Source organism: Suillus plorans, assembly GCF_016647745.1.
Source record: "Suillus plorans strain S12 chromosome Unknown HD556scaffold_124, whole genome shotgun sequence".
Lineage (NCBI taxonomy): Eukaryota > Fungi > Basidiomycota > Agaricomycetes > Boletales > Suillaceae > Suillus > Suillus plorans.
This window is the reverse complement of record NW_024537508.1, coordinates 79,832-106,986: the sequence shown is the minus strand read 5'-3', so window position 1 is coordinate 106,986 and position 27,155 is coordinate 79,832. Positions and strand designations below refer to the sequence as shown.

Below are 27,155 nucleotides of genomic sequence, written 5' to 3'. Positions count from 1 at the left end.
GGACTTGGAGAACGCTTCCGACGCGCCATAATGGTTGAAGGTAAAGGAGGATACAGGGTTAAGGGGGAAGATCAGTGGGGAATGTCGTTTGCGGCAAGTCACATGAATCGTGACAACAGTGACTATATGCGCGACGCAACAAGAAATACAATTGAATGCTGCAAGTACTAATACTACACGAGAATATCCATGGAAAGTGATATAGCAACAGTGCGGAGACAGCAAGTACAGTAATATGATAACAATAATGATAGGACACGAGAACTTAATCTAACTTTAATGCCGCTACAGCAGCAGGTGTCGTCATGAAGGAACTAACACGAGTGAGTGGTTCCGCATCCATCCTCCTGAAGCCGCGTCGAGGGGGCCAAGTATGATCATTCTCCTGTGTGAACTTCTCCCGCATGCGAACAATTGAAGCACCTTCCTTGAATATGCCGTGTAGTTGCACAGGGTTTGCACTAATGTGCCGAGTTCCATCCCTATAGTAGGGTCAATTCAAAAATCAAATATACAAGCAAAAAAAATGCACTTGGAGGTGGCCTCACAGGCCATGGTAACATCCGGGTCCTCCTCGATGGCTGGTGGTGTGCATTCGACTTTCCCTGTTCCCTCCGCCTCGTCTGCACTATCATCATCGTCGGTGGACCGATAGCTTGAAGCATCCTTCAAGCGCAAAACAAGCTTCTGTATATAGATGTAAGCTGTATTGAGTAATTTGGACAATGAAAATAACTTACCAATGGTCCCGGACGCTCAGGTGTGAAATCAATAGTGTATGTAGGCCATCCGGCAAGAAGATTATCGACCTCCATGACAACAACGTTGTCATGAAAGAAAGTAGTTCGGTTAGACAAGTCGAGAGTTTCGTGGGTATCAATGAAATGCATTGGGAATATGTGGATAGAAAGAAAGGGGAGCTTGAAGACGCGTTTACTACTTGACCGGCAATTGCCGACTGACTTTGAATTGCAGCTCAAGCCGAGAACAATCACTTGCCTTAGCGCCTTGCAGTCTGGTTTGCTGCATCACTTGTGCGAACAGTTCAGGCCCTAGGGCAGATCTGCGTGAGATCTGGTGCACTACAAGACAGATCTGCGTGAGATCTTGTGCGCCCCGCATCTGTTCGCTGCAATGCACCGGTAGGGCACGACCCGCAACTTCAATGAATCGAGAGGGTGCACGGCTTATTCTTGTACTAGGCGAACGTCGGCTACACGCATCTTCCTTCACCCGCCCTTGCATCTTCACCCGCCCTTGCATCTTCACCCGCCCTCACATTTTCACCCGCCCTCGCATTCTCACCCGCCCTCACACCTTCACCCGCCCTCACATTCTCACCTGCCCTCGCATCTTCACCCCTCCTTTGCGCTATGTCCAGCTCTTCAGCTGGGATCTCAAGTCCTTGTTGCTAACTACACACCAGAGACGGTGCCAGGCATTCCTTTCGGCAGGTAAACTCGACGAAGCCCTCGAAGCACACAAATACATGATGGACGCCATCGACGACATCGCGAAGGCCAGCTGTCTTGATTGGTCCAACGGCAAGTCTTCCGTCGTGTCACTTCTGTTCTCTCGCTCATAATTCATCATAGCATTCTCAGATTTCCAGGCCAAGACTTCAACAACGCCCTGGGCGCCTCAAAAGATTCAGGCTCGCTATGATGAGGAGGCCTCAGGAAGCTCCCGCACCTGCACCTGCACTGCCTATCACCTCACCACCAGTCGCTGTTACCACCGCCATCAAAACTCATTTACGACACCTATTCTCCCAGTCACCCCCCATCATGCAACGCCGCCCGTTGTCGATGTTCCATTCACGAAGGCTAAAGAGGTGGGTCAAGTCGACTCTTATCTCACCCGCCCTCGCATCTTCAGGTCAGTATATACTTCCCGCCTTAAAATGGCTCTCATGTTTTGGTGTGTTGCTCTCAAGCTCGTACGCTACAAGAAAGAATCTTCACCTGCCCTCGCATCTTCACCCAACCTCGCATTCTCGCCCTCACCCAACCTCGCATCTTCACTGCCTGTCACAGTGACACACTAGATCACTCCCGTAGCCTGACGTTTGTCATGAACTTCGTTGCGCCCATACATATGTATGTACTTACTTACCCGCACTTATCAATATCAAGCTTGTTACATGATGAACTATGCATGCTAAAGTTTCACTAGTGCTAGTGCGAACCACGTTCCATTACTTGAACGTGGCTGAGTTAAGGCTTGCGTTCAACGGTATTCGGGCGCCTGTTATTTCAATTTTGGTTCTACCAAATACTCTCCCCTACCTCTAATTCTTGCATCCATTTTCCTCAGCATTCCAATTTTTGACTGTTTCTAATGTTTAGTGTTGCCCTTCTGTTCAGCAGTCGTTGGCTCTATGCAGATTATTCTCGCTCAAACAGAACACGACCAATCGGTCAGCTGGTCCCTGCAATCCTCCACTTTCTCGGTGTTAAATATTCCGGAGATTTGCAGGATACTCTGACGCCGACTGCGGAGGAATTCTGAGGTACGTTCTGGTGATTCTCGGTAGCCGTTCTGGCACTGATAAGTACCGCTTGTATATTAGGTACAGTTGAAATCGATAACCCTTTCCTCCCACTTTCTGTCTGACGCTGCTGCCACCCCCTCTCTGTTTTCCTGGCCATACCCTTACCATGGATGATGACCTTACCTGTCTAGGCTGCGACAAGTCATTTTCTACTCAGAAATGTCTGAGTAGTCACGAGGCTCGGTGTCCTGAACTGCGCGCATTCAAGACAAGAGCAAGCAAGTCGCAGCGGCACCTAGACAAGAGGAAGAGGAGAAGAATTCAAGATGACCAGATACATGACGACACTCAAATGATGACCGATGAACCGATGGACATTAGAGACGACATGCCAGTTGAAAACATGCAGGCAAGTCTCTGGCACTGTGTATCCAGGTCTTACTGACACGAATTTTCAAGGTTGATGACTACAACGTCGCTGGACCATCTGGCTTGTCACCCCGTCATTCTCCCCCCTTGCCAGAACCATTCCCTCCCAGCCCTGCTCCTGTTATACGTTCTGCTCGTTCAGGTCGCAGGATACGAATGCGAAATCGCTATGTTGACTACCTTCCGGGCTCTGCGACCCATCTTGAGCACATGCCTCAGGCTAGTGAGCCCATCGAAGAGCCTGAGGTTCCACGATTCAACGACGACAATGTTCTGCAGCGCCCACCGCTCATCCCTTTCCAGACAGAGCCTGATTCAATGGGGCTCTATCGCATCTACTCCGCACCTCCCACCTTAATTCCCAAGGGCGGTGGTGCTCTTGATAGTATTTGTGATGCTCCCACCCTGGATGCCGCAGGCAATGCAGTCGAACAGGCTTCGCAAAGTTTGACTGGTGTTCCTATACCACCGCCTGAAATCACGCGCAAAAATCTATATGACGCCTTCAGCAGCCCAACAGCAGGTCTTCTCATGTGTTGGCAGTACTCGGGCTCGACCACCAAGTCAGCTGCAGAAACGCACCGCCTCACAACGTTCCTCGACAACGATGAGTATAAAAGAGAGGATGCTCGTATATTCAACATCCCACGTGAGAAGAAGCTCGTTGAAGACTACCTTACAGATACCTCGAATCCATTCTGTGCGGACAATGGCTGGCACAAGTCATCAGTTAAGATATGTCTGCCGAAGGAGAAGATTAAATGGCCCTCTGAAGCAGATGCGCCCGAGCTCAAAATCGAGGGAGTGCACCACCGTTCTTTAACTAATATCATTATGTCGGTTTTTGAAGATAGTGTTTCATCAACTTTCCATATGACCCCCTTTCAGCAAATGTGGGAAACCTCCGACGGACGCAACATCGAAATATTTTCCGAAGCCTATTCATCCATTGCAATGCGAGAGGCCTATGCCGAAGTTAATTCTCTTCCTCGCACAGCTGATGACAACCTTGAACGTGTCGTGGCTTCGCTGATGATGTGGTCTGACGCAACCCACCTTGCTAGTTTTGGTGACGCATCACTCTGGCCGTTCTACCTCTTCTTTGGAAATCAATCGAAGTACACCCGTGGCAAGCCAACTGCCTCTGCATGTCACCATGTAGCTTATATTCCAACTGTGCGTCATATTCTATTAATCCTACTGGTGCACTAATCAATCATTGGCTATGCACGCAGCTTCCAGATGATTTTCAAGACAAGTACAAGAAGGTCTTTGGTGACGCCTCAACAGCAGATATACATACCCATTGCAAGCGTGAATTAATGCACGCTATATGGGAGCTTCTTCTCGATGAGGAGTTCATGCGTGCATATGAGGATGGTATCGTCATTTGTTGTGGTGACGGAGTCACACGAAGGGTCTTTCCGCGTTTTTTCAGCTATTCTGCTGATTATCCAGAGAAGTAGGGTATCTGTTTATTTTTTAACACTGTCTCATGCTCCCTACCAGGATTCTTCTTGCGAACATCAAGTTCCTTGGCCAGTATCCATGTCCTCGATGTCTTGTCCGGAAAGTCGATGTTCCAAAGATGGGGACAAAGTCTGACATGACACATCGTGAGGTGACTGCACGTGTTGATGATGAAGCTCGCTGTCAGAAAATCAAAAAAGCCCGGAGGCTCATTTTTCGGAAGGGTGCAGGAATCGAAGGCAAGCATGTTAAAGATATTCTAGGCTCGCAATCACTTGTTCCGACCCGAGTAAGCTTTTCCCTTACTGCGTGTTGTATGCCTTAAGCTTACCAGTATCCCCCAGAATGCATTTTCAGTGCACCTTCTCAGGTTTCTATTCAACTTTTTTACGCTGTTTGTTGTCGACTTGCTGCACGAGTTCGAACTTGGCGTCTGGAAGGCAATATTTGCTCACCTGTTGAGGATCCTATTTGCCGCAGGAGGATCAGCAATCCAGGGTCTTAACTGGAGGTAAGTTTAAGTTCGTACTTCAGCTGTCAACAGTACTAATCTACATCACAGATATCGGAATGTACCTACATTTGGAAGGGGAACAATTCGACGTTTTCACAACAACGCATCAGCAATGAAGCGACTTGCTGCCCGCGACTTTGAAGATCTTCTACAGGTATATATTTGAGCTTATCTTGCAGAACTGCTCAATGAATCAGACGGTTTTGTAGTGCGCAATACCCGTATTCGAAAGCCTTCTTCAAGATGATACCTACAACAGAATAATCCTGGACCTTTTATTTGATCTAGCGACTTGGCATGCATATGCAAAGCTCCGCTTGCATACTGAGGATACACTATCGTTCTTTGACTTGGCGACTGTCGTGCTAGGCAAATCGGTCCGCAAATTCTCTCATACAGTATGTGCCCACTATCATACTACTGAGCTCCCCCATGAACATGCAGCTCGTGGCCGTCACGAGGCTGCACTTGCTGCTAAGCACCCTCAGACTGCTCAAGGAAGGTCCGCTGGTGCGAAGCGAAAGTCACTCAACCTTCAGACATACAAGTATCATGCCCTCGGTGATTATCCGAACACAATTCGGCGCATGGGGACCACAGACAGTTATAGTACCCAACCAGTAAGTGTTTTTCTGTCAAAGGAACTTTAACTGACACATTTCAACTTACTAGGGTGAACTGCAGCATCGACGCTCGAAACGACGGTACCCACGGACTCCAAAAACCAAGGAGACGACAATCACAAGTATCGCATCACAGGAAGTCATCGAACGCTTCTGTGAGAAGGTCATTGTTGCTCGTGAGCACTTTGCCAGCAAAAACCCAGCTCAGCCAAGACGTCAGCGTGAACGTACTTCACCATCAGACCATTACTTCATTGCAAAATATTCACGAGCAAGCCATGATCTCACGTCTTGGCTAGGTGACCTAGAAGATGATCCTGCAGTCAAGGTACTGAGTCATTCTTGTTCTATGTCATTGCAGCTCCCTCATGTTTTGTTTAGAATTTTATACCTCGACTCAAGGACCATTTACTTGCCCGCCTTCGTAATATTGCATACGACGGTGACGAACACAACTTCTCCGATGAAGATCGCCACTCAGTCCTTATTACGGACAACAAGATATTTGAACACAGTATTCTACGCGTCAATTATACTACATACAACCTGCGACGTGAGCAAGATACCATCAATCCTCATACCCGCGCCGATATCATGGTACTCTCCCATGAAGATGAACGCACGCACCCATACTGGTATGCACGCGTCATTCAGATTTTCCACGTGAATGTAGAGTATCGCGAGCATTCTGTAGCACTGCGAACTCCCCCAACTCGTGTCGATGTCCTATTTGTTCGTTGGTTCCGTCGTGACAGCTCACCTGCAGGATGGGCCGCAAAACGCTTGCAGCGTCTTGAATTTTTCGATCGTGATAGCCTTTTGGATGCATTCGGATTCTTGGACCCTGACTCAGTGATTTGTGGTGTTCATTTAATTCCTGCATTCGCTTTCAGTACTACTGATGAGTTACTTGGACCGACATTTGCACGGCGGAAGGGTGACTCATGTGGGGATGATTCGGACTGGCGTTTTTACTACTTAAACATGTAAGTGTCTTGAAACACATGATTAGACTCTTATCTAACTTTATTTATGTACAGGTTTGTAGATAGGGACATGTTCATGCGCTTTCGAGGTGGTGGAATAGGCCACAAGGCTACACGTGATTGGGACGAGTTCCTCCAGCGCGAAGGACATGGCCATGATGAAGCCGATTCAGATTCGGAAGAGGATGTGGAAGACGACTCGGACTTGGAGGCAGAAGACGATGATATTGGGCTCGAGCCTGTAGACAAGGAACATGAGGGCAAAGGTAAGGAGGACGAGGAGGATGAGGACAGAGTAATCGCTGATGATGGTGAGGAGCTTGACGATGATGTACTTGCAGCAGAAGGTTATGGGGCCCTATGATCACAAGTAGCACTAAATGTATTGCATGTATGCTACTATAATACATCTTATTACCTAGCAAATGTCTAATAGGTACACTACAGACAGGATGGTATCTATCCGACAGCGAGTCTGACAGACAGATGTCGTGCTGACACGCCAACATCGCTGGTGTATCTTACAATAGCTGACAGGTATCGCACAAGTGTTGAAATTTGCCACATATCACGTGCTGTCTGATTTCAGCAATTTTGGTGATGCAGGCAGACAGGTCAGCCAGGGCAAGTTAGTGTGGCTGAAGGGTAGCAAAATCACTCGGCAGAGTCATATATTTCGACAGATTAGCACACATAGCTGAAAGCTACAAATATCGATATCCAGAAAACTGTGTATGTAAAAGTACAGAAATCACTGTAAAGGGTTGCTGAGCTCAGAGAGCTCAACCCAGCCCGTCGTGTTTGTAAACATGCGTAAAGAACCATCGATATCTTCTATTTCCTCATCGTTGCCCGGTACCATCGTTATTAGCTTCTCGAGACGGAGACCAATTTGATAGTCAGCATCTTTTTTGAGCACAATGACACACTGCAGAAGGAAACGCCATATACGCGGGTCTATGTGCGAGGGGCGGTCTGGTGGGTGGCCCAAGAAAAAATATTTCATCGTCCCGCACATCACAGCGTCTAATCTCACCCATTGATCCAAGGGGCTAGTGATGTAAAAGTTCGGTCCTGGACCGCGGTTTGAACCGGATTTTTAGTGGACCGAACCGCGGTCCAGTCCGACGTTCAACGGCCGGAAAGAACTGAACCGGGTGTTCAGTTCAACGTTCAGCAGTCCTTGGACTGTTTTGAACGTGTTCGAACCGTTGCGTCCGAACGCATACTTATTTTTTGCATGATGACTCAGCAACTTCATCGATATCCACCATCGATAAGCATTGCCATCATCACACTTCACACAGATCGGTCGTCGTCATTAAATAACCTTGCGAATAAACTCAGCATCCATCTATTTGATTTAACACTTAATAGAGAAGACCAATAGAGAAGACCTCAACGAGTCACGAGACGACCTACACTGTAAGTAAATCTTTCACGCAATAATGTTTGATCAACTACTAATACTTGTGTTGCGAAGACCTCTGATCACGAAGCTCAATAAAGCAAGAACACGGACTGGGACCACAGTGAGTTCCCTGACTTTCTCCCCCTCAATATGTCAAATAACCAAAGCGCTGTAGGTGCCGATGGTGCTCTTCTTGACGCCGGTGATATCACCTGGTTTCACGATGCTGATGATGATACTCCGCTCCCTACTTCTCGTACGCCTTTGCCACCCCCTGCCATCATGATTGCTGGCTCACGTCGCTCTGCTCGTGTTCCACGCCCTGCCTCCAAGCTTATTGACCCCAACAATGCTGTCTTGGGCAAACACAAAGCTACTGGACAGCAAGTGGTACTTACTGAGGATGAATCTGAAGATGCAGTTGCCGAAGACCCTGAGTGGGATGACGCCGATGAAGTACTAACTGATGCAGGTACTGCAACTGACATGGATACACGTACTGATGACGACACCCCATCAACATATCAACAAACTAAAGAGATGGGTGACGCAGACTGTGAGGTAAGTGAACTCTCCATTCAATTTTTCGTCCAACTTAACTTATTCTTTGTGCAGGGTGCCAAATGGCGTAAAAGTGACTTGACCGCCGACATTCGTACAATATTCACTCGTGAGTCGAACACTATCAACCCCGATACTGGAAAGGAAGAGGATGGGCACTGGTGTGAGGTCTGCAAGTAAGTTTTGAATGCTGTGTCGTTGTTGTTACTTATCTAACATCGCTTTCGACAGGGCAAATGGTCTTGCTCAGAAGTTTAGTTTTTTGAAGGGCAGTGTCACTTCCCTTCGAGCTCATATTCGGAGGTAAGCTTTCAATTTGCTACTGATGTACCCTACCTCACATATCTCAGGCATAAGGACCACACAAAGCTCTACAAAGATCGATGCCGCAAGCATGGAATCCAGCCACATATGCATGCATTACCTGCAGATGATGTACCGTATGCAATTCATTGTGTCCCACTACTCAATCTAAGATTCTAACGAAACTTTTTTTAACAGCTCTAATCAGAAGACATTGGACAGCGCAGTTGTAAGAGAGCATCGAGCACCGGCATTTACCACTGCTGGATTGCTGGACTACATAGTCGAACTGATTGTTGCTGAAGACGAAGCATTTCAACTCGTTGACAAAGGCGCTTTTCGGCGACTTCTCACATACACTCGCCCCGGCCTTTCTGACAAAGATATCCCTCGACGTCATAAGATACAGGAAGAGATTGTTCGCCATGCTCAAATGGTTGAGTCCCGGATCCGCGAGCATCTTAAGGACATTCCTGGGCGAGTGTCCTTCACATTTGATTCTTGGACTTCGGACAGCGGCAATCCATACTTGTCGGTCACAGGGGCAACATTCTTGTTCGAATTGTGGACCGTTTTGGGTTGCAAAAGAAGGTAACGTACTTTATTGGTTGTATCATGATTGAACTAACGCAAAATCACATAGATCGGGTGGTTTACAGCTGACAATGCGACGAACAACGATTCAGCCATCAAGACATTTGCCGAAGTGGTTCCTGAAGCCGGGATCGAAGACCATCATCAGCGTAGAGTTAGGTGTATGGAGCATGCGAATTGGAGGAGGTGGCTGATGTGGTTCGCTGGTGGGAGGTAAGTACATATTGTATTGACCGGCCTTTGTTGATGTGCTTGCTCTAGCATCATTCCACCATGTACCCCACCCTTTCACGCATGGCAAGAGATTACCTTGCTATTCAAGGCTCTTCAACGCCGTCAGAACGGGCCTTCTCAAGTGGTGGCATGACAGATGATAGTCGACGCAACCGGCTTACACCTCAGGTCTTCGAGGCACTGCAATTGTTGAAGAGTGCCTACCGTAATGGGCATCTACAGGCTGCAACTGATGCAACAGCGCATGTCAAGCCTGATGCTAGTGTAGGTGCTACTGACATGTAGAGTACATGTTGTTTTGATATTGCTGCAATCCCAAGTCTCTTTCGCATGCATTGAGTCGGAGACGTTCAGCGTCTGAATGCCAAACTGAACGTGAACTAAACGTCCCGAACGCGTTTGACTACGTTCGGTCCAGCATTCAGCAAAATCGCTGAACCGAACGCAACATTCAGTTCAGCGTTCACCAATTTTCCTGGTGAACTGGACTGAACCAGACTTTTCCATCACTACAAGGGGCGCGTTTCCGCTGATAGAAGGACTCCCTCCCCATAATGCAAGCAAATCCAGATAAAAACCCACATAAACGACTCCAGATCGTGGCGATATAAATGTTTGACTTCGCCTCATTGAGCCTTTTCAGTCAGGAGATCGAGTGCCATGAATGGTACCGTCCCGTACGCTCGTTGCCCTGAGGACCCGCGACATTCGCCAACGATGATAGATTGTAGTTGTTTAAGACACCAATCAATTTGTTGTTTTTCTTGTACCACATCAAGTTTCCAGGGCTGATATCTCGATGATAGACCCCTTCTTTCCATAGAGTGAGGTGACCTGCACACTATGTCAACGAACAGCAACATAAATTCAATCGAACACGTACATAGAATACACTGCTGCCAGACGTTGAAAAGTTCTTTGCCGTGAAGCTTCGTGATGGGTTGAAGTTTACGGAATACGAGAATGTAGAGCACGCGACTGCCTGTGGTGGGTTCCACAACCCTGAGCGCTTCTCGGATGGCAGATGTGGGATTTGTGAACGTGTGGTGCCAGAGCAGCTTGGGAATATGGTTTTTTACGGTGTCGTGCGCCTCAGTAATCTCCTCGACTCTTTTCAGAATTTCCGGCTCGCTAGTGTGATTCGCCTCTCCCCAAAAGACCTTGGCCACCATCCCATCCGGGAGGTTGTCGTATTTCTTTGCAAGTGCTTGGCTAGTGACAGGGATCACATTGGTGGCTCGGCCTTGTAGTCCGTAATGCATCACTCTATCTTTGTGGCTGGTGTGAAGCAGCAGATCCACCTCTCCAAGTTTTTCATCCTTGATATTGAATTCGTAGCATCGTTTCCCCTCAACTTGAACTGGGAGGAAGTCCTTGTTTCTGCCCCAATCGTGGAGCTCAAAGTGTTGTAAAGCGTACAATAGCACCATGAATCGCGGGAGATCTTGAATGAAGTTGATGCCCGAGCTTTGGATAGTGCCCTGGCGATCATAATACCAGATCCAGACAACATCGTCTAAAAAAGCTGTGGTAAGAACGAGACTGATCTCGACAGCCGAGCGAACCCACCGATGACGATAAGATTAATTAGATAACCGACGGCAAGATTGGCCGCAAACATTTCAGCAGCATACAGACCTGTCTGGACAGTCACATCAGGCTCATCGGAAATGACCTTGGGTTTTTTTCGCGGCGGATTGCAAAGTGTCCGTGGCCTTGCGCTTGGAACTAGACCCGTACTGGGAAGACTGGGTAGCATTCAGGCCGGAAGATAGAACTGCTGCTCGGCCGATTTAGCTTGATCTTGTAATCAATAATACAATCACTTACTTGCAGTGTCGGGCACTTGGGTTGCTGGGGTCTGCGTAGGACCTGGCGCCGGATCTTCAGCCTTAAGATGATCCACCGGTAAATACTCTGGTTTGGTAGGAACATGGTCTTTCACATGATACAAAGAGGGCGGCAGCGGTTGAATCCCTTGCTTCCTCCCTGCCGTCTTTCTCTTGAACTCAATGCAAGCTAGAATATCTTCCCAGGGGAGTGACGCTGGCGGCTTGGACATTGCATTCTTCACCATGTGAGCCTTGCGCTTCTGTTTGCCCTGTTTGCCGCTCTTCTCATCCTCGAAAGGAGCACATGCGCTCTTCAAAGGAAGAATGACGCAGTCGGGTTTCCGAGTTGATTTCATGTCCTGGTGGTTTTGATACATGGGCATGTCATTCTGCTGACATATCATGTCTACAGCGGGGACAGGAGCTCGCATCCCGTCAACCTTGATCTCCTCAAGACAAGCGAGCGCGATGTTGGTGGCTTCTATAAAAGGGCCGTAGAAGTTGCCTTCTCCTCCTGGACCAACACTTGCAATCATGGTGAGCAGGAAAACGTCCGATCAGTGAGGGGACGCTCACTATTTTTTCAGGGCTGTCTCGATACCCGAAGAGTATATGCCTCCAGCAGAGACCTGTCCATTGCAAACCGGAAGAACTGCCTTTGGGCACTTTTGCAGGAGCTCAGGCTGTTTAGTTTCCGAAGCGCAAGAAGCACGCTGCAGGAGGGCTTGTAGCATTGCATCTGCCTTGCACTGCTTGACCTGCTCGATGTCGCTGAAGGTACAACAATTCAGAGAGTGAGTCTGAACAATGTTGGGTCTTGCAGAACCTAGCTGCTATTCGACCCTAAAGGGTTTCTGGACCAGGCTCAAGGCTCAGAGGAGAGGAAATATCATGAAAAACTACTGAAGACTCAGACTCATACTGATAACTGGTGAAAAGATAACTTGCTTATGTAAGCTACAAAAGTGCCAACATAAGGTAAGGTAAAAACAGTCTCTACAAGCCCAGCCAGAAATGAATCCCTACATCGCGCTGAATCCATGGACGGATGTCCTTAACCCTTGATGGAATGTTAGGTACTACTTAATACAAATAAGAAAGGTGCGCACCTGCATCAGGAAATTCACACATTCCTTATTTGTGCTTAAATGGAACTTATTTACACTTAACTGCCTTGGTGAAATGGGATCTACTTATCCGAAATTTCAACTTGAATGTATTCAAAAAAACATCATTGAGGTATATTAATATACATGGTCTATTATATTTCACACTCAAAAAATATAAGATATGCCAGGTGAATGATGCGAGAGAGAGCAAACAAATTTCGAGATAAGTGAGTTAAGCTGATTAAGGACATTAAGGAATGTGTGAATTTCCTGATGTGACACCGACCAGGCCAATGTTCTCGCTCACCACGGCAGCCCCACGGCTGTTTGGAGTGGATTCTATTTTGCTAGAACCATGAGCTGGTGCATTGGCGCGAGGTGGAGTAAACGATGTGCTTGTCTCGCCGGCAGGGGACATGACACTAGGTGTTGTGGATGGGACTGGTGAAATGGAGAAAACTAAGAAAACAAGAAAGAGCGACCGCTTCCTCTTCCCTTATATCTGCCTGACAAATGTGGCGCAAATATTGTGGCAGCCCATCCATCAATCTGATGTGGACTGATGGGTGGTTGTGGACCTACTGCAGTGACGACACATTCCAACTTCCCATCAACACGCGCACGTGACTCTGACTTGCCGCATAAATCAGGATCATCCCGGTCAGGCAGAAAAGAAGTACAGCCACAGCTTCCTTCGGCAGACCGAGGTTCTGGGACTCCATTGTCCAATGCCATGTAGCTACAGCCAAGTATTCGTGCAACGACGTCCCGAGTCCCAATACATCGACATCACATGTCTATTTGCGGGGGAAAAGGTAGAATGAGTAGCAAATAACTCAACCGATGTAGAGTGACTGTAGAATAACATTATTAACAGTTAAACGTGCATGCGTAGTTACTAGTTAGGAAGTCTGATGGAATCATCAAAATCAGCGACAGCGAAGCCGTTAGAATCAGACAAGAGTAAAAATGGGTATAAAGACAACTGCCAGCAGCCTTATATCACAATGGTACCCAAAATCACACGAACTTCTTTTCCGCGAACATCTTCAGTGTACCATTGTCCTGTAGCTCCTCCACCTTTACGCCCTCGTTGGCAATAATCCCATCCTTGACGAAATCTTGGAGAGCCAGACTCCCGGCAGCGGATGCCATAATGAGATGAAGGGTATTTGACGCATCGAAGATGGTCTTAGTATGAACATGCTCTGGTCGGAAAGGAGTGGATGAATTGACCTCGGAAGAAATTAGGTCATTGGCGCTAACTGTGGTCAACAGGATTACTTCGCATACACTTGCGTTACCTATACTTGTATATCCTTGCGAAAGAATTGCTATAGGAACGAGATCGGTCAATGACTACAGTGATCACAAATGCGTATTTCAATGGCTCACTGAAGCTTGTATAAGTCTGATTCAAATCCATAGGCCCCGGGCACACAACGGAAGGAAGAAAGCAATCTATTGCGACAGCAATATTCATAGACACAATACATACAATGCAATTTACACCTGGAACTATTTTTTGCCCTTCTTACCACCTTTCCCTTTCAAGTCACTCGGCGCATTCGCAAGTGCAAGCGCCCGAGGATGGTGCTGCAGCAGGAATTTCTGGTACAAACTAATGATAATGTCTGCTCCATGGGGCAATTGTGAGTCGGTGATCCTCCTGAGCAGCGCAGGGATATTCTGGATGACAGGAACAGATGCGATATGCTGGAGTAGGACTTCTACATTCATTTGCAGGATTGCAGGATACCTGACACCGCGAAGCTGGTTAACACTGTGCTATGCCATGATCAAAAAAAGACTGACTTGGATGTAAATGATGAAGAAAGCTCTTGGAGAATATTTTTCGCATCCAACCTATTACGTATTTCATAGAAAGCACGATCGCGAAGGTTGTCGAGTCGAACCTGACAATTGTGTATTAGGATGTGTGGAGAGTACCAGGTAAGTTTACTCGAACCTTGGAGGCTAAACGATACATCGACTTCGGTGAGCAAGGCCACGAAGTGCTAGGGTTTGGGGTCTGCCCATCAGTTCCGGGCGGTCCCTGGGACTTGAGTGGGGAGAAGGAGGTTTTATCCGTATACAGATACAGTAAGAATGCTTTCAATCTGTATATACGAAATCAAAGGCCCGCCACAATTGTGATAACATGAACTTACGTCCTGAAGGCCGTGTCTCGCACGAGTATGTTCCGGTAGTTGACAACTTGTGGTTGGTGTTGAATAAGAGTAGGGACGATAGGCTTTTCTGCTTGTGGTGGGCTGGTTAAGGCATCATTTTCGGATGTAGTGTCTGCCAAAACCAGTATGTCGGAGTCTTCATCATCCTCTGATTCACTGATTCGGATGTTTCCTTGCAAAAGGTATGAAGATTCACGTTGCCGATATTGCTGTGAACCACTTACTGTCCTCTTCTTCATCTTCGAGATCACTGTCAGATGCATATCCGTAGTCATCAAGTGTTATTCCATCCTCGAATTCTGAGCCACCGTCGAAGTCGACAAATGTGGCGTCAAGTGATCCCGTTCTCGACAATACTGTCAACTCTAATGAGCAAGCTCACCACCCTTCATGAGAAGGAAAAAAGCTTACTCTCGGCAAAAAACTCGGAACGTGCTATCAGAACAACGTCGTTGACGAACAAGGCTTGGGGTCGGATGACTTTACGTGGATGTGCTGAGCGGCTTGAGAATGTGTGGAGCTTTGTATCCACGAGCTGTTGGCCAAGAATTGATCTCATCAAGAGCGCTTCGACAGGTGCTTGATGGTTCGACATCGTGAAGTGCTGGAGAGTTGTGGGCTCGAGTCTTTATTCTTATACTCGCTCTAGGCGCCAATCAAATTGTACGTATGACATGGCCATGTGTTCCCAACGTGAATCTGCGACACCTTTGAAGCCGTGTCAACACGATCATTATGACACTTAAAGTTATAGAACATCAGAAGGTCCAAATAACCGCAAATATCGGACAGTGACCATTGTTCCGACAAAGCATTCACAAGTAGTACTGGAAGTATCGCTTGACGACTGAGTCTATGGCGATATCAATTCAGAAAGTTGCGCATAGGAACACCACATACATATGCTTCCTCGGACCATAAGTAGATACTCGTGTGAATCTGGAGGCGTGTTTTGAGTGCGATAACGCTTCCTTTGACATCTTCAAGTTCACTCGTGAAAATTGAATGTCCAGACTCGGTCTGAAAATTGAAAGCGCACTTCATTCCTATTAGCAGGTATTATCTCCCTTCGTCTACAAAGGTTTGTCGGATCTCGGGTAGTGGTTTCCATGATATGTGCGAAGTCCATGTTCTTCGGTGTGCGGGCTGGCGGGTCGGAGTAGTCAAATCTAAGTGATAGATTTGAAGTCATATACATAGCAAAGGACCAGAGTGTGAGGCCCTACAGATCGGCAGTTTCAACATCGCATAGTGAGTGCTTCGTACTCAGTATTCGGTGAGTGTGGGGGCTATATGTAGGACGCGAGAATCTTAGCAGCCGCACTAGTACTGGTTGCTGGAGTCGACCCGGAACCCTGACTCGATATAGAGATTGGAGTTGGCACTGTATAACTCGTGCCTCGGCCGTCTGCGCTGATATGAGTCTGAATATGTTACCAACTCTGCGGAAGGCTTCGCCAAAGGCGAGTTTCATTGCACCAGAATCCAGATACGTTTGCTAACACTTTGTTGCAGCGGCTCGCGAGCTCGGGCGTTTGGCAAGTTTCAAGATTTCTTTTTGATCGAACTAAGTGGGTATTATAACCAATGGTGTTACAACAAGGTGGTCCAGGAGCTAATGTTACTTACAGCAATAAAGCCACTTGGACATGCTCAGGATGGTGCGAGACTCTTGCCTGCTACGCTTGCTCAGGCTCTCATGCCAGCTCCTGTAGCGCGTGAAAAACCCAGTATGATGATAACCCCCAAGGAGCTGTCTGGCGTTGAGGCGTATAGCCACGGCTTTGTACCAAACTAATGAATTACAGCCATCTGAAGTTTCAATCTGTGTAGGGCTGTTTGTTGGCTGTTTGTCTCCCGGATCTATGGGGTCCCACCACTCTCGCGGCCGAGTACATAATTTGGGTTTATCATCCTCGCTGTCCAGCCTGTCCTCGAGACTAACTTGAAGCTCGGACAATTAGCCTAGAACGTTCCTCGTCAGAGGCGCAAGGTCTTACATAATAATTCCTCGATGTAAGTTCCAATTCAAAGTCATTTATCCGAGTCGCATATCTGTGCGGTAGAGTCTGGTTAGGCGCAATGTCGAACTCGAAGGCGATCTACTATCATGTGCTAGTCAGCAACGAACTTGAGGCTACAGACAGCAACATGTATACGATATTTTACAGCACGCAACGAATATCATCGCACTTTATATATCTGAACGACAGTCTCTCCAACTGCCGTTGTCTCAGCATTCTGTCTCACAGAATAATGGATCTCCACATCAAGTTCGCGAGAGTTAGTAGCGCTTTTCTTGCAGTAGAACGTCCCTGTCACAATGGTGCCTGTATTCCTTGAGCCTGAGCCGTCTAGATTCAAAATGGAGATGTGCAACATACCGTCTTCTGCATGGATCGGATCTCTTAATAGGAAGATTGTTTGCTTCCAATGCGTTGGCTGACTACAAGGCCCTGTGCTGAAGCTCGTCACTCTCTTATCCTCCTTTTGCTTGAGACCAGGACCCGTGCTTGCACGACGTTGTGGGGGTGCTTTCCCGCCCACAGGCCACACCTCAGCAAGTGTCACATCACCCTCCTTTGTCACCTTGACGGGCACTTCAGGTGGGACTGGTTCGCCCGTCGTCGTGAAGAACGTGTCAAAGTACAATACAAACGCGTGAATCTTGGTGCGTTTTGGGGTAGTTGAGACGAGGGTGAATTGGGAAGTGAAGTCAAGTTGGCGGGATGTGACGTCTTTTAGGTGGAGGTCTTTGAGGAGATAAGGTTCGCTCGCCATTGATTCTGGCCCGACGACGTCGACGATGGCCTCCTCATAAACATTGTTTGCCATGATCGACAAATCGAAACCTGCGACGTATTTTGAGAATCATGCGATACGATGAAATAGAACAATACACACCGTAAACATCACTCCAGAATCCTACGCGCTCCTTCAAGATTTCGCTACCTTCACAGAGCCCGAACATGATCCTACACTGGCTCGGGGCCATCACGCCTCTCTCTGGTTTCAAGAATCTGTCGCGCGCTTGCAGCACAGAGTCGAGCATGGATTCGTATAGCAATGCGTAGCCCATCCATTCGGAGATGATGATATCAACGTGCTCGACATCATCCGGGAGGGAGATCTCTTCAACTTTTCCACGGATGACGCTGGGCTTGCGTGAGAAATCATGGAGAGCGGACAGGGAGAACTAGCAGATGGTCTTACGTGATGACATTTTCTAGCCCATTTTCTTTGACGATCTGCTCAGCCTTCTCCGCGATGTCGCTTGCATCGACTGCGTAAACGTGCTTTGCCCCTGACTTGGCGGCAAAGAGGGAGAGTATTCCGGTACCGCATCCGACATCGAGTACGACAGCATCGCGGAATAGGATGGGGTTTGTGAGAATGAACGACGCGTAAGTGGAAGTGCGAACTTTGTCCTGTATCATAACAGCATGGATGTCTTTTCACAATATATGAGACATTAAAATGTTAACCCCTGAAAAATCACACACCGTTTTCACAGTAGCTGGAGAAATAATGGCTGTCGTCGTCTCGAGGTGACGGTCCTGCTAATGAAGAACTCGGTTCGTTGATAATCTCTGCAAAACGCCCCGCGTCAAACTGTTGACCGACAAGTGAGCGGTATTCTGCCATGTCCCTATGAGCTTGTGCGAGCTTCCTTTCAAGGAGCTGCATCTGCCGAAGCGCGCTTGGTAGATCAGCGGGTGGGGTTGGGCGTTGGTCAGTGCTGGCGAGGTCTTCATCATCTGACCAGTCATCCATTTCTAGTTCTTTGGACGATTGAGCATTGTATGAAGGATGAGGGAGACGTGATGATACGCACGAAGTAGCGGATCATCTTCAATCTGTGGGATCAGATACTCATCTGAAGAGAAAAGAGTCTCCGCCCCTGTTAGGTTCCCGATATCCTCTGATGTAGGTGCCTGAAGCTGTGCGTCAGTCGACGACACGTAAGGGATCGAATAAAATCGCACATGTTTTCTGATGAAGTTGATTAATCGTATGCGTTGATGAAGGTCCAGTTCTAGGCTTGATCGTCACTGATTGAAAATCATGATAACTTCGACACTAACCCAGTTTCGCGCTTATGGTGCGTAGGTCAAAGTTATGGACATCCTTATCGTGTGCACGAGCAGCAGCAGCTGAAGGAAAGGCCTTGTCCTCGAAGAGCGACCGGCAAGACTGATTTTGCGCTTGATCTGATACCCAATCTTCAAAGTTGTTGTCTTCCTCGGCGTAATCTGAGTCCGTTTGAGATGATACCGATTGATCGTCTACGTCCTCCCCTGTTGTATGGATCGTGGCTGCGGCAAAACGTATGGTCATAGTTTTTTTTGGTTGAGTCTAGGCAGGCGCCAGAACTTCGAAAGGAGGACCCAAAACTATCCGGTTACCGATATCACAGGAGGCAATTTGCCTGATATATAAGTCCATACAGGTATATTACGACGGACTCAAGAGAGCACAATATGGTTGACAGGCGCTTGGATCAGATTTATACGATTACATGAAGTCCTCTTCGATAGCCTTCCCAGTCAGCTTCGGTGCATCAGGATCTTCCTCGACTTCGAATAACAAATCGTAGGAGCGGGAAGCTTTCTCCGCTTCTCTAGCCTTGGCTAGCTCTGCTTCAGCTTTTTTCTGTGTTCTTAATTAGTGTTTGATTTGAAAGTGAGATAGTGTGAAGCGAACGTTTTGAGCAGCTATAACTCTTTTCTCTGCATTCTCTTTCTTGATGCGCTCTACGCGCTCTTGCTCATGATCCACATCCCGCTCGACTTTTGTCTTGTTGAGACGGTTTACAATTACATTTTCTCGCTTTGGAATGTGAACTGAGGGGGTATTGAGCAATGAAAACGATTGAATGGGGAAATTGAAACCTCTTTTGACCTGTCAAACAACAGCATTTAGTCGGCAGCGACGATCGAGATATAGGCACACGTACTTGTTTGTCACTATGAAACGACACCTGACCGACGGCCATGTCTCCGGATTTCTGGTATGAACATCTTCAGGTGGGCAGCAAGTACGTGCGATTATGGTAGACCTACCTTGAGGTTACTCCCAGGAGTATAAATAATGGTGAGGTTGTCTTTCTTATTTCCTTCACATCCAAGATCGATCGTCGGGCGATAGATGACCTGAATATGCTCACGAACCTTCGATCGAATTAGCTTTCACCAGCTGCGCACAATCGGTCAAAAGCGCCTGGGGAATACTGTCCCAGATCATGGTCGGTGGCATGCGAATATAGACGTGCGCAGAGGACAGCTTGTCGACGTGGAACCACACATCCTGAGGCCATGCATATTTGATCAAATCTTCGTCTGATCTGGTATGGTGAACTTCAGTGTGTTGTGTGATGGATGTTGCTGGGCTCACTCTCGACTTTATCCTTGCCCATGTAAAGCATTACTGGCGGATCGACCACTATACCAGATATCAGTATTGCCGCAACTTGATATGATAGAAGCACTTACCAGTGGAAGTGAAGAAGAGGACCATTGCGCTCGCGACTTGAAGCAGGACGATGTAGGAAACTAGATTTACAAACGAAAGAGCGTGGGAAATGTCGGGTGCTGCCCTTTCACGCGAACCACAACGAGCGCTTACTTACGCGGTGACATCCACTAGCTGCAAGCTTGCCTCGAGCCTCTGCCTTCTTCCCCTTTGCTTTACTGTTCTGATTGTTTATCAAAACGTTTAGAGTATCTCAATTGTGCGTCTTAATGTCATTTTCTGACAGAGTCTTACTGACTCTTCCAAAGAATCAATTGCAAAGTTTCTGTTACTTCAAGATACATTTTCAATCAAAATGCAACCCATTCCAAATCGGTTAGGACTTGGTCTGCGTCCACCTTTGCCATCATACGGCCAGGGGCCCTCAATGTCGGCTCTCGCACAGCAGCAACAGATGCTTCACCAGGGCTTTGTCCCTCCTCAAGCACAGAAGTTGACATCTCTGTTCGTGGGCTCGATATCTGGCGGTGTCACCGATAGCTTTCTGAACAGACTTCTTGTGGTAAGGATCAGATGTCCAAATCCTCTCATGTCAATCCCTTAAAGCGGCTTCCCAGGCGTGTGGTCCCGTCAAGTCCTTCAAACGCCTTATCACCCCAGCGAACAAGCCGCAGGGTTTTGGATTTGCTGAGTTTGAAGATCCTGACTCTGCCTTACGATGTCTTGCTCTTTTGCAGGGTGTTGAGTTACCGGCACTCGAGGATGGGTGTGCGAACAAGAAATTACTGGTGCGTCGTGCTTTGTATATATCTCTCCTTTCAAGCCTACGTCGAATATCCAGATCAAAGCCGATGAAAAGACAAAGCTTTTTCTGGATGCCTACTCTGCACAAAAAATGAAAACTGATGTAATTATTCTCCACTCTCCTTACCTGACCGTCAATGAATTAACGAATGATGCGCTTAGGCCGATGAGACAATGTTGCAACAAGCAAAAACCAAGGTTGATGAATTAGTAGCCGAGATCAATAAACAATCGCAAGAAGCAGCCAACAACGGTCTTCTCGACAAAGAAAAATATGTTATCCCACCACATCTACACGATCTTCAAGAAGCCGATCTTCCTGAGACACAGCGTGGTCTTGTCATATCTGAAATCGCCCAATTTCGTGAACGAGCCGCAAAGCGGGAGCGGGAAAAGTTACGTGATGTTCGTGATGCCATGCCACAGCTTGCACCTACCCCGAGCGGACCGAAAGTCCGCGAATGGGGAAAGCCACAAACCCCACAATCACCACAGGGTATTCCTGGTAAATCAGCACCCCGTGGAAAGGATGCTCAGGGATACAGCAAACCTGTGGGGTTTGTAAAAGCCGAAGATGGTGCCGCTGCAATGGGGTCTGATGATCGGAGTATGCCGGGCAAGAGCGGAAAGACAGACGAGGAACTTGAAAAGGACCGCAAGGAAGCCAGGCGGCGAGACGAGGAGGTTTCTTTCCGGGACGTAAGTCGCAGTAGTTATTTCATCAGGTAGAATCATCATACTAACCTTCACGATCTAGCGCGAACGTCGCTACGAGCCTCGAGAACGCACTCGTATAGCAGCTCTGGAGCGTTCGATAGCCCGTCAGAACGCAATCAAAGAGGCAGAAGAGCGGGATCGTGTTGAAATGCAAGCTCGTTTGGATGTTTGGGATGATGACGAAAGTGATGAAATGTTTTACGTCGACAGGTACGTTTACAAGTTTGTGCTCCGTGATTTCGCTCATAGTCTATCAGAACACGATGGAGACAGACTCGTTCCCGTAGGCTTGCTGCAGAAGAAGCAACGGATTCTGAGTCGCGCATCTATGAAGAACGTGAGACAGAGAATCTTCGTGTCGAGTCTGAGAAATTCCTCGCACGCCAGATGGAGGACATGCAAGCTCTTGCCGAAGAGCAGCGGAAAGCAGGCATGCTTCTTGATGACGGTGCGCCAGTCAAGCTTAGCGTATCACTGAATCCCCCGCCTGTCAAGGCAGAACCTATTCCAAAGGACACGAAACCGACTGTGTTTGGACAGGAAGAGGAGGAGGAAGAGGGCATCAAGAAGCGGAAGGTGCCTCTCGTTAAGCTTGACTTTAGCGCCACCGAAGGTGATAAGGCCAAAGAACGCCTCCAGATGATCAAGGAATCTGTACCCCACAATAAGGAGGCGCTATTTAAGGCAAAAGTCAGGTGGGATGGTGTTTCAGATGTAAGAATTTGGTTGTTCGTGCACAAGCTGCCTGCTAATAATGTGCCATAGCCCATGATTGACCGCAAGCTGGAGCCATTGATACGCCGTCGAATGGTCAGCTATCTCGGTGAACTAGAGGATGACGACCTTGTCATGTTTGTCGTGGAGCACCTTAAGGATCACAAGGGGCCTCACAAGCTTATCGAAGGGTTGGAGCCGGTGCGCCTTACATATAGTCGGTGTACCTCTCATTCACTAAACATCCATAAACAGGTTTTGGAAGAAGAGGCACAAGAATTCACCATCAGTATCTGGAGACAAATAATCTTCGAGAGCATGGCATACGGCGAAGGCCTGCACACGGAAAAGCTGATGGTCGATTGAACAGAGAGTGGGCTTTTCACGCTGGGGCTGCTCTGCTCAGGGGGCAGGTGCGTTGTAGCATTAATATCATGTCTGCTGAGGTGTATGAGCTTCGAGAAGCAACTACACTACGCCAGATGAGGATTTAGGATGCTTGATAGGCTGCGGAAGGGCTAAAAGGGTGCATCCGTAAGTACGTCATTGACCTATTCCCGTGACGAATGATACTTCTTTCTGAGCGTACGTGTATCAATCGATCGGTGAAGACCTTTGGGATGTTGCAAATTGCACATGGCACCTTGCTGTTGAGTTCTCAAGATCTGCTTAACGGTTTGGAGCTATTAATTGACGAGGGAATGAGTAATGAGATATGCGCCTAGACCTGACTATTTCCGCTGCCGCCGTATCAAGGCGCTATTGTTGAATAAGCGCACCCTTGGTAGCCTTCGACTTGTTGAGTTTTACCCTTTCCTCGATGCTGTCGGTCTCGTTGACCCCATCTAAGCCGCCTGCTCCCGACCACAGTAAAACGTTATTCTACCATGGTTGTCAAGATTTTCTTCGACATCTTTTCAACATCTTTTTCTGTAGCTTTACCGGTGAACGAGACTTCCATTCTGAATCCCTGATGAAGTTCGGCCCGACCCCGTTGCTGTCGCCATCGATTTGACGCTGAGGGATTTTCAGGTACGTCCACGTGCACAACTCTTCACTGAACTATGAGATGGGCGGGTTGAAGCGTTTTGTATTTCATAAGCGTCGCGGGTCTGCTGGCTAGTTGATACATTGGTATATGCTGCACTACGGGGCATTTGCTGGAGGAATGAGTGTGTCAATGATTATGAGTGACAAATTAGAGGCGTACGGGCAACTCCGTTCGCCAATTACGATCGTTGTTACTAGTACCAAACTGCATCACTGGGAAAATTCCCCTACCGATGTCCTCGGATCTTTCATGGCAGGGATATTGATGAGAATTGAGACATCTTACGAGTTGAAATGTTGCGGGAGATTTGCAAGACGCCGGAGTCAGCAGACCTCGGTCAAGGCAACTGATCCATGTGCATCATCAACAATACCAGGATTTGTCAATGTTTTGTAGCCAGGGTGGCCGCCTAGTGTGCATGGGAGGGCGGCCTATAAGAACTCCCATGAGCTGGCGATTATGTCGTGGCAGGCTTCAAGAGCTCCTGGTATCTATACGACATCTCGTAACGCTATTAGGGTCGCTGGTGACTAGGACCCACATATCCCGCGCTCATCATCGATGGTGTCGAGTTTGAAGGTTGCGGTCGTCGCTGGCCTTGTTCATACCATATTGGCAGCTACTATCAGTAGTACTACCACCACTGCGCCTGGCACCGCGTTGCCAACATTGACCATTTCGACAGCGGTGGCTAGCCCTAGTGCATCACTAGGCGCGACTCTACCTTCGCAGGCATCACTACCCCCAACCCAAGGATGGTGCATTGGTCAAATATTTTGCGCTGGTTCAGTACGTTTCAGTCTACAATGATTTTGAGGGTCCCAGTACTAACCTTTGTTCAGTTGTTGCAGACAGTCAATATCGCTCAGGTGTACTCTGACCCAAAGACCTTCGTGGATAAGCCAACCGGCAAGTCTTCTCAGCAAGTTCTTGCAGACTTCAGCAACTTCAACTTGTCGACGGCTACCGAAGGGGAGGTTGTGAATTTTGTTGATAACGATTTCCTTGGGGAGGGTCTTGAACTGGAGGCTGCTGCCCTCACGAACTTCAATCCTACTCCAGCATTCCTCAACAACGTGACAGACCCTTTGTTGAAGGCGTTTGCGCAAACTGTTCATGGTTACTGGACTCAGCTTGCCCGTAATACCAACCAGTCTGCTGTCTGTGACGATTACCCCGGCGGCACGTGCGAGGGCTCGTTCATTCCCCTGAACCATACATTCGTTATTCCTGGTGGTCGCTTTAGAGAACAATGTTCGTGTTTCTCTGTGTCTCTGCTCAGGTGGCTATCGATGATATCTGGTGGCTTTCGACAGATTACTGGGACAGCTACTGGATTATTCAGGGTCTATTTCAGTCAGAGTTATATGAAACTGTAAACACCACTTTGCAAAACTTCATGGATGAGATCGAGAACTTCGGTTTCATTCCGAACGGTGGTCGTATCTATTGTGAGTAGATCGTCCTGAATGAGTCGGCGCATCTCATTGTTGGTGATATAGACTTGAATCGGTCACAACCACCTCTCTTTATCCATGTGAGTTCTGCTGAGATTTGGATTTCTTCGATGTGATCATGACATCAAATCGTGATACAGATGGTGTATGACTATGTTAACGTAACTGGAGATACTTCGATTCTACAACGCGCTCTTCCTTTGGCTGAGGTCAGTAGTCTACTCCGTTTGTAGAGTACACATTCTGAAGATCTGTACAGGCTGAGCTTGCCTGGTGGGCAAATAATCGTACAATTGAAGTTACAAGCCCATACACCAACCGGACCTACATGATGGCACACTATGCAGTCACCAACACTGCTCCTCGACCTGAATCATATCTCACTGGTGGGTTATTCTGGTGAATCCGACTCTCCTACTTTTTTTTCTCAATGTGCCAATATTCAGATTATCTGACTGTTCATGACCCAACTCTTTCTACGCCCCTCACGGATGATCAGGCTGCCGAGCTTTACAGCGAGCTTGCATCTGGCGCTGAGACCGGATGGGATTATAGTTCACGCTTTGAGGCTATCCCTCAGCTTGGCAACCCTGGCCTGCGTTCGCTCAATGTGAAGAACAACATCCCAATCTGTCTTAACAGTATTCTGTGTATGTCAATTTGTTGTTGTGCGTTTTGGTTGATGGGAACTTTGGGATGACAGACAAGGCTAGATTGCTTCTTGCTGAGCTTTACGGCACGTCCAATGCGACTGCGTCAAGCAACCATCTCCAGGTCGCTACCGGCATTCGTGAGGGTATCCTGGACCTCCTTTGGGACCCAGCCAAGCTCGCTTTTTATGACTTTAACCTGACTTCGAATGCCCGCAACGATATATTTACGGCCGCAACTTACTATCCTGTTTGGAACGGCATCATCCCCGACGAAGTCCTCGCCTCTCAATCCAATGCATTTGGTTACTTCGCAGCGGTCAATTTGGCAGTGAACAAGTACAATGGTACAGTTCCGGTCACTTTTGTCGATTGGACCGGCTTGCAATGGTAGCTCTCTACGTCTTTTCCATGTAGATCTTATGACACGTATATTACAGGGACGCCCCGAACTGTTGGCCTCCACTGCAGTACATCATCTTGCAGGCACTCCAGGCTATTCCGTCTAATCTTACCACCAACGGGTTGCCTACACCCGGCTCAAATCAGTCTACATATGATCTCGTCCCGGCAGGCCAGCTTGGCTTTACGGAAGCTCAACTTCCTGGTCAACCGATCCTCGGATCACAAACTAATCAAAACGCGACCGCGACTGGTCCAGCGGCGGATATCAACAAGTTAAGCGGTACTGTTATTAATGGCGGAAATGCCACTGCGGGCGAAGGGTGGAGGGACACGCTTCAACGCGAGCTGGCTAACAGATATTACGTTAGCGTGCTCTGCAGTTGGTAAGTGGGATACACCTGTTCTTCAATGAAACGTGCTGAGACTTCCTCAGGCATGCCACTGGTGGTTCAATTCCAGGATTGCTTCCCCAGCTTCCAACTAGTGAGCTAAATATAACCGACAGCGTTGGTAACACTGGTAACGTCCGTCATTCTCAATGATTCTTCAGACCATATACTCACGTGTAATACAGATGTTTGAGAAGTTTTCCAACCTCAATGTCGACGCTTCTGGTGGTGGCGGTGAATACACCGTTCAGGCTGGATTCGGATGGACGAACGGCGTACTCCTTTGGGTTGCCTCTACATACGGCGAGCAGCTTGTTGCTCCGCAATGTCCACCAGTCGTCGCTGCTACTACTAGTACTACTACCAGCACGAGCGCGGCTGTCGGTCTACAAGCATCGTCGAGGGGCGTTATCATTGCCGTGGTGATGACTTTTATGGCATCTGCGATCTTGTAGATGTTGCGGATGCCGATTGTTGACTCTGAGGTCCAAAACCTCGCGTACATAGAGTATGGCGCAAACCTGTTACATCAGTACACTTTTGTTGTTATTTTCCCTTTGTGGTGTGTAGAAATCTATTGTAACTCTTACCAGCTGGACCTTCACGCGGAAGTCTCATCCGCGCAGCCTGCACCCAACCCGATCATCATAGGAACAGAATCTGCCACACATTGAGTACTTTATGTGGGTTGGTTTCTGTTTTATCATACAAGTCTTCCAAGGTCAGGCGACCAATACTTGCTGG

General features: G+C 47.9%; 9 protein-coding genes across 9 annotated transcripts; 3 read left to right on the top strand and 6 right to left on the bottom strand.

The window, feature by feature from the left end:
- Positions 1-265: 265 nt before the first annotated feature.
- Positions 266-1,442, bottom strand: HD556DRAFT_1461159 (uncharacterized protein; the record flags this gene model as incomplete). The annotated part of the gene is made up of 6 exons (XM_041308247.1): positions 266-482; positions 533-687; positions 741-809; positions 964-1,160; positions 1,234-1,389; positions 1,424-1,442. 6 exons carry the CDS (start codon positions 1,440-1,442, stop codon positions 266-268), a joined length of 813 nt encoding a protein of 270 aa, XP_041152438.1.
- Positions 1,443-8,077: 6,635 nt separating this feature from the next.
- HD556DRAFT_1314683 (uncharacterized protein) lies at positions 8,078-8,971 on the top strand (the record flags this gene model as incomplete). The annotated part of the gene is made up of 4 exons (XM_041300980.1): positions 8,078-8,488; positions 8,543-8,664; positions 8,720-8,791; positions 8,839-8,971. 4 exons carry the CDS (start codon positions 8,078-8,080, stop codon positions 8,969-8,971), a joined length of 738 nt encoding a protein of 245 aa, XP_041152437.1.
- A 1,291-nt stretch (positions 8,972-10,262) lies between these two features.
- HD556DRAFT_1451260 (uncharacterized protein) lies at positions 10,263-13,715 on the bottom strand (the record flags this gene model as incomplete). The annotated part of the gene is made up of 7 exons (XM_041307921.1): positions 10,263-10,453; positions 10,503-11,135; positions 11,189-11,257; positions 11,295-11,399; positions 11,450-11,976; positions 12,028-12,222; positions 13,591-13,715. 7 exons carry the CDS (start codon positions 13,713-13,715, stop codon positions 10,263-10,265), a joined length of 1,845 nt encoding a protein of 614 aa, XP_041152436.1.
- A 363-nt stretch (positions 13,716-14,078) lies between these two features.
- HD556DRAFT_1451259 (uncharacterized protein) lies at positions 14,079-15,347 on the bottom strand (the record flags this gene model as incomplete). The annotated part of the gene is made up of 6 exons (XM_041307920.1): positions 14,079-14,319; positions 14,376-14,476; positions 14,530-14,680; positions 14,732-14,924; positions 14,977-15,108; positions 15,164-15,347. 6 exons carry the CDS (start codon positions 15,345-15,347, stop codon positions 14,079-14,081), a joined length of 1,002 nt encoding a protein of 333 aa, XP_041152435.1.
- Positions 15,348-15,366: 19 nt separating this feature from the next.
- On the bottom strand, positions 15,367-16,584 carry HD556DRAFT_175354 (uncharacterized protein). Its single transcript, XM_041309804.1, has 6 exons — positions 16,382-16,584; positions 16,194-16,319; positions 15,979-16,136; positions 15,792-15,921; positions 15,653-15,732; positions 15,367-15,599 (listed from the first exon to the last, which is right to left on the bottom strand). The coding sequence occupies exons 2-6, from the start codon at positions 16,224-16,226 to the stop codon at positions 15,398-15,400; spliced, it is 603 nt and encodes a 200-aa protein (XP_041152434.1). The 5' UTR covers positions 16,227-16,319; positions 16,382-16,584; the 3' UTR covers positions 15,367-15,397.
- Positions 16,585-16,936: 352 nt separating this feature from the next.
- On the bottom strand, positions 16,937-19,090 carry HD556DRAFT_1250636 (S-adenosyl-L-methionine-dependent methyltransferase; the record flags this gene model as incomplete). Its single annotated transcript, XM_041298949.1, has 8 exons — positions 16,937-17,082; positions 17,137-17,604; positions 17,657-17,907; positions 17,966-18,203; positions 18,256-18,534; positions 18,588-18,687; positions 18,739-18,788; positions 18,838-19,090. The coding sequence occupies 8 exons, from the start codon at positions 19,088-19,090 to the stop codon at positions 16,937-16,939; spliced, it is 1,785 nt and encodes a 594-aa protein (XP_041152433.1).
- Positions 19,091-19,133: 43 nt separating this feature from the next.
- On the bottom strand, positions 19,134-20,316 carry HD556DRAFT_1425246 (cytoplasmic protein). Its single transcript, XM_041304605.1, has 8 exons — positions 20,245-20,316; positions 20,147-20,194; positions 19,924-20,091; positions 19,816-19,868; positions 19,710-19,760; positions 19,645-19,654; positions 19,457-19,596; positions 19,134-19,405 (listed from the first exon to the last, which is right to left on the bottom strand). Exons 1-8 carry the CDS (start codon positions 20,267-20,269, stop codon positions 19,268-19,270), a joined length of 633 nt encoding a protein of 210 aa, XP_041152432.1. The 5' UTR covers positions 20,270-20,316; the 3' UTR covers positions 19,134-19,267.
- Positions 20,317-23,134, top strand: HD556DRAFT_1425244 (uncharacterized protein). The gene is made up of 8 exons (XM_041304604.1): positions 20,317-20,483; positions 20,533-20,786; positions 20,842-21,012; positions 21,066-21,131; positions 21,191-21,727; positions 21,786-21,955; positions 22,003-22,459; positions 22,511-23,134. The coding sequence occupies exons 2-8, from the start codon at positions 20,580-20,582 to the stop codon at positions 22,823-22,825; spliced, it is 1,923 nt and encodes a 640-aa protein (XP_041152431.1). The 5' UTR covers positions 20,317-20,483; positions 20,533-20,579; the 3' UTR covers positions 22,826-23,134.
- Positions 23,135-23,989: 855 nt separating this feature from the next.
- On the top strand, positions 23,990-27,080 carry HD556DRAFT_174848 (glycoside hydrolase family 37 protein). The gene is made up of 11 exons (XM_041309803.1): positions 23,990-24,299; positions 24,353-24,764; positions 24,827-24,961; positions 25,013-25,047; positions 25,108-25,176; positions 25,227-25,353; positions 25,414-25,617; positions 25,671-26,007; positions 26,058-26,405; positions 26,456-26,546; positions 26,597-27,080. Exons 1-11 carry the CDS (start codon positions 24,072-24,074, stop codon positions 26,864-26,866), a joined length of 2,256 nt encoding a protein of 751 aa, XP_041152430.1. The 5' UTR covers positions 23,990-24,071; the 3' UTR covers positions 26,867-27,080.
- Positions 27,081-27,155: the final 75 nt, after the last annotated feature.

Bases quoted from the DNA above. Each gene is read 5' to 3' on its own strand.
- HD556DRAFT_175354 (XM_041309804.1), bottom strand. From the start codon at position 16,226: ATGAAACTCGCCTTTGGCGAAGCCTTCCGCAGA. The intron at 16,137-16,193 runs GTTGGTAACATA...CGAGTTATACAG, and splicing joins TTGGCGAAGCCTTCCGCAGA to TGCCAACTCCAATCTCTATA. The intron at 15,922-15,978 runs GTAGGGCCTCAC...TCTATCACTTAG, and splicing joins GATGTTGAAACTGCCGATCT to ATTTGACTACTCCGACCCGC.
- HD556DRAFT_1425246 (XM_041304605.1), bottom strand. From the start codon at position 20,269: ATGGTCCTCTTCTTCACTTCCACTG. The intron at 20,092-20,146 runs GTGAGCCCAGCA...ATACCAGATCAG, and splicing joins GGGCAAGGATAAAGTCGAGA to ACGAAGATTTGATCAAATAT. The intron at 19,869-19,923 runs GTTCGTGAGCAT...TTGGATGTGAAG, and splicing joins GAAAGCTAATTCGATCGAAG to GAAATAAGAAAGACAACCTC.
- HD556DRAFT_1425244 (XM_041304604.1), top strand. From the start codon at position 20,580: ATGCAACCCATTCCAAATCGGTTAGGACTTGGTCTGCGTCCACCTTTG. The intron at 21,013-21,065 runs GTGCGTCGTGCT...TCGAATATCCAG, and splicing joins GTGCGAACAAGAAATTACTG to ATCAAAGCCGATGAAAAGAC. The intron at 21,956-22,002 runs GTACGTTTACAA...ATAGTCTATCAG, and splicing joins GAAATGTTTTACGTCGACAG to AACACGATGGAGACAGACTC.
- HD556DRAFT_174848 (XM_041309803.1), top strand. From the start codon at position 24,072: ATGGTGTCGAGTTTGAAGGTTGCGGTCGTCGCTGGCCTTGTTCATACC. The intron at 24,300-24,352 runs GTACGTTTCAGT...ACCTTTGTTCAG, and splicing joins AAATATTTTGCGCTGGTTCA to TTGTTGCAGACAGTCAATAT. The intron at 26,547-26,596 runs GTCCGTCATTCT...CGTGTAATACAG, and splicing joins GCGTTGGTAACACTGGTAAC to ATGTTTGAGAAGTTTTCCAA.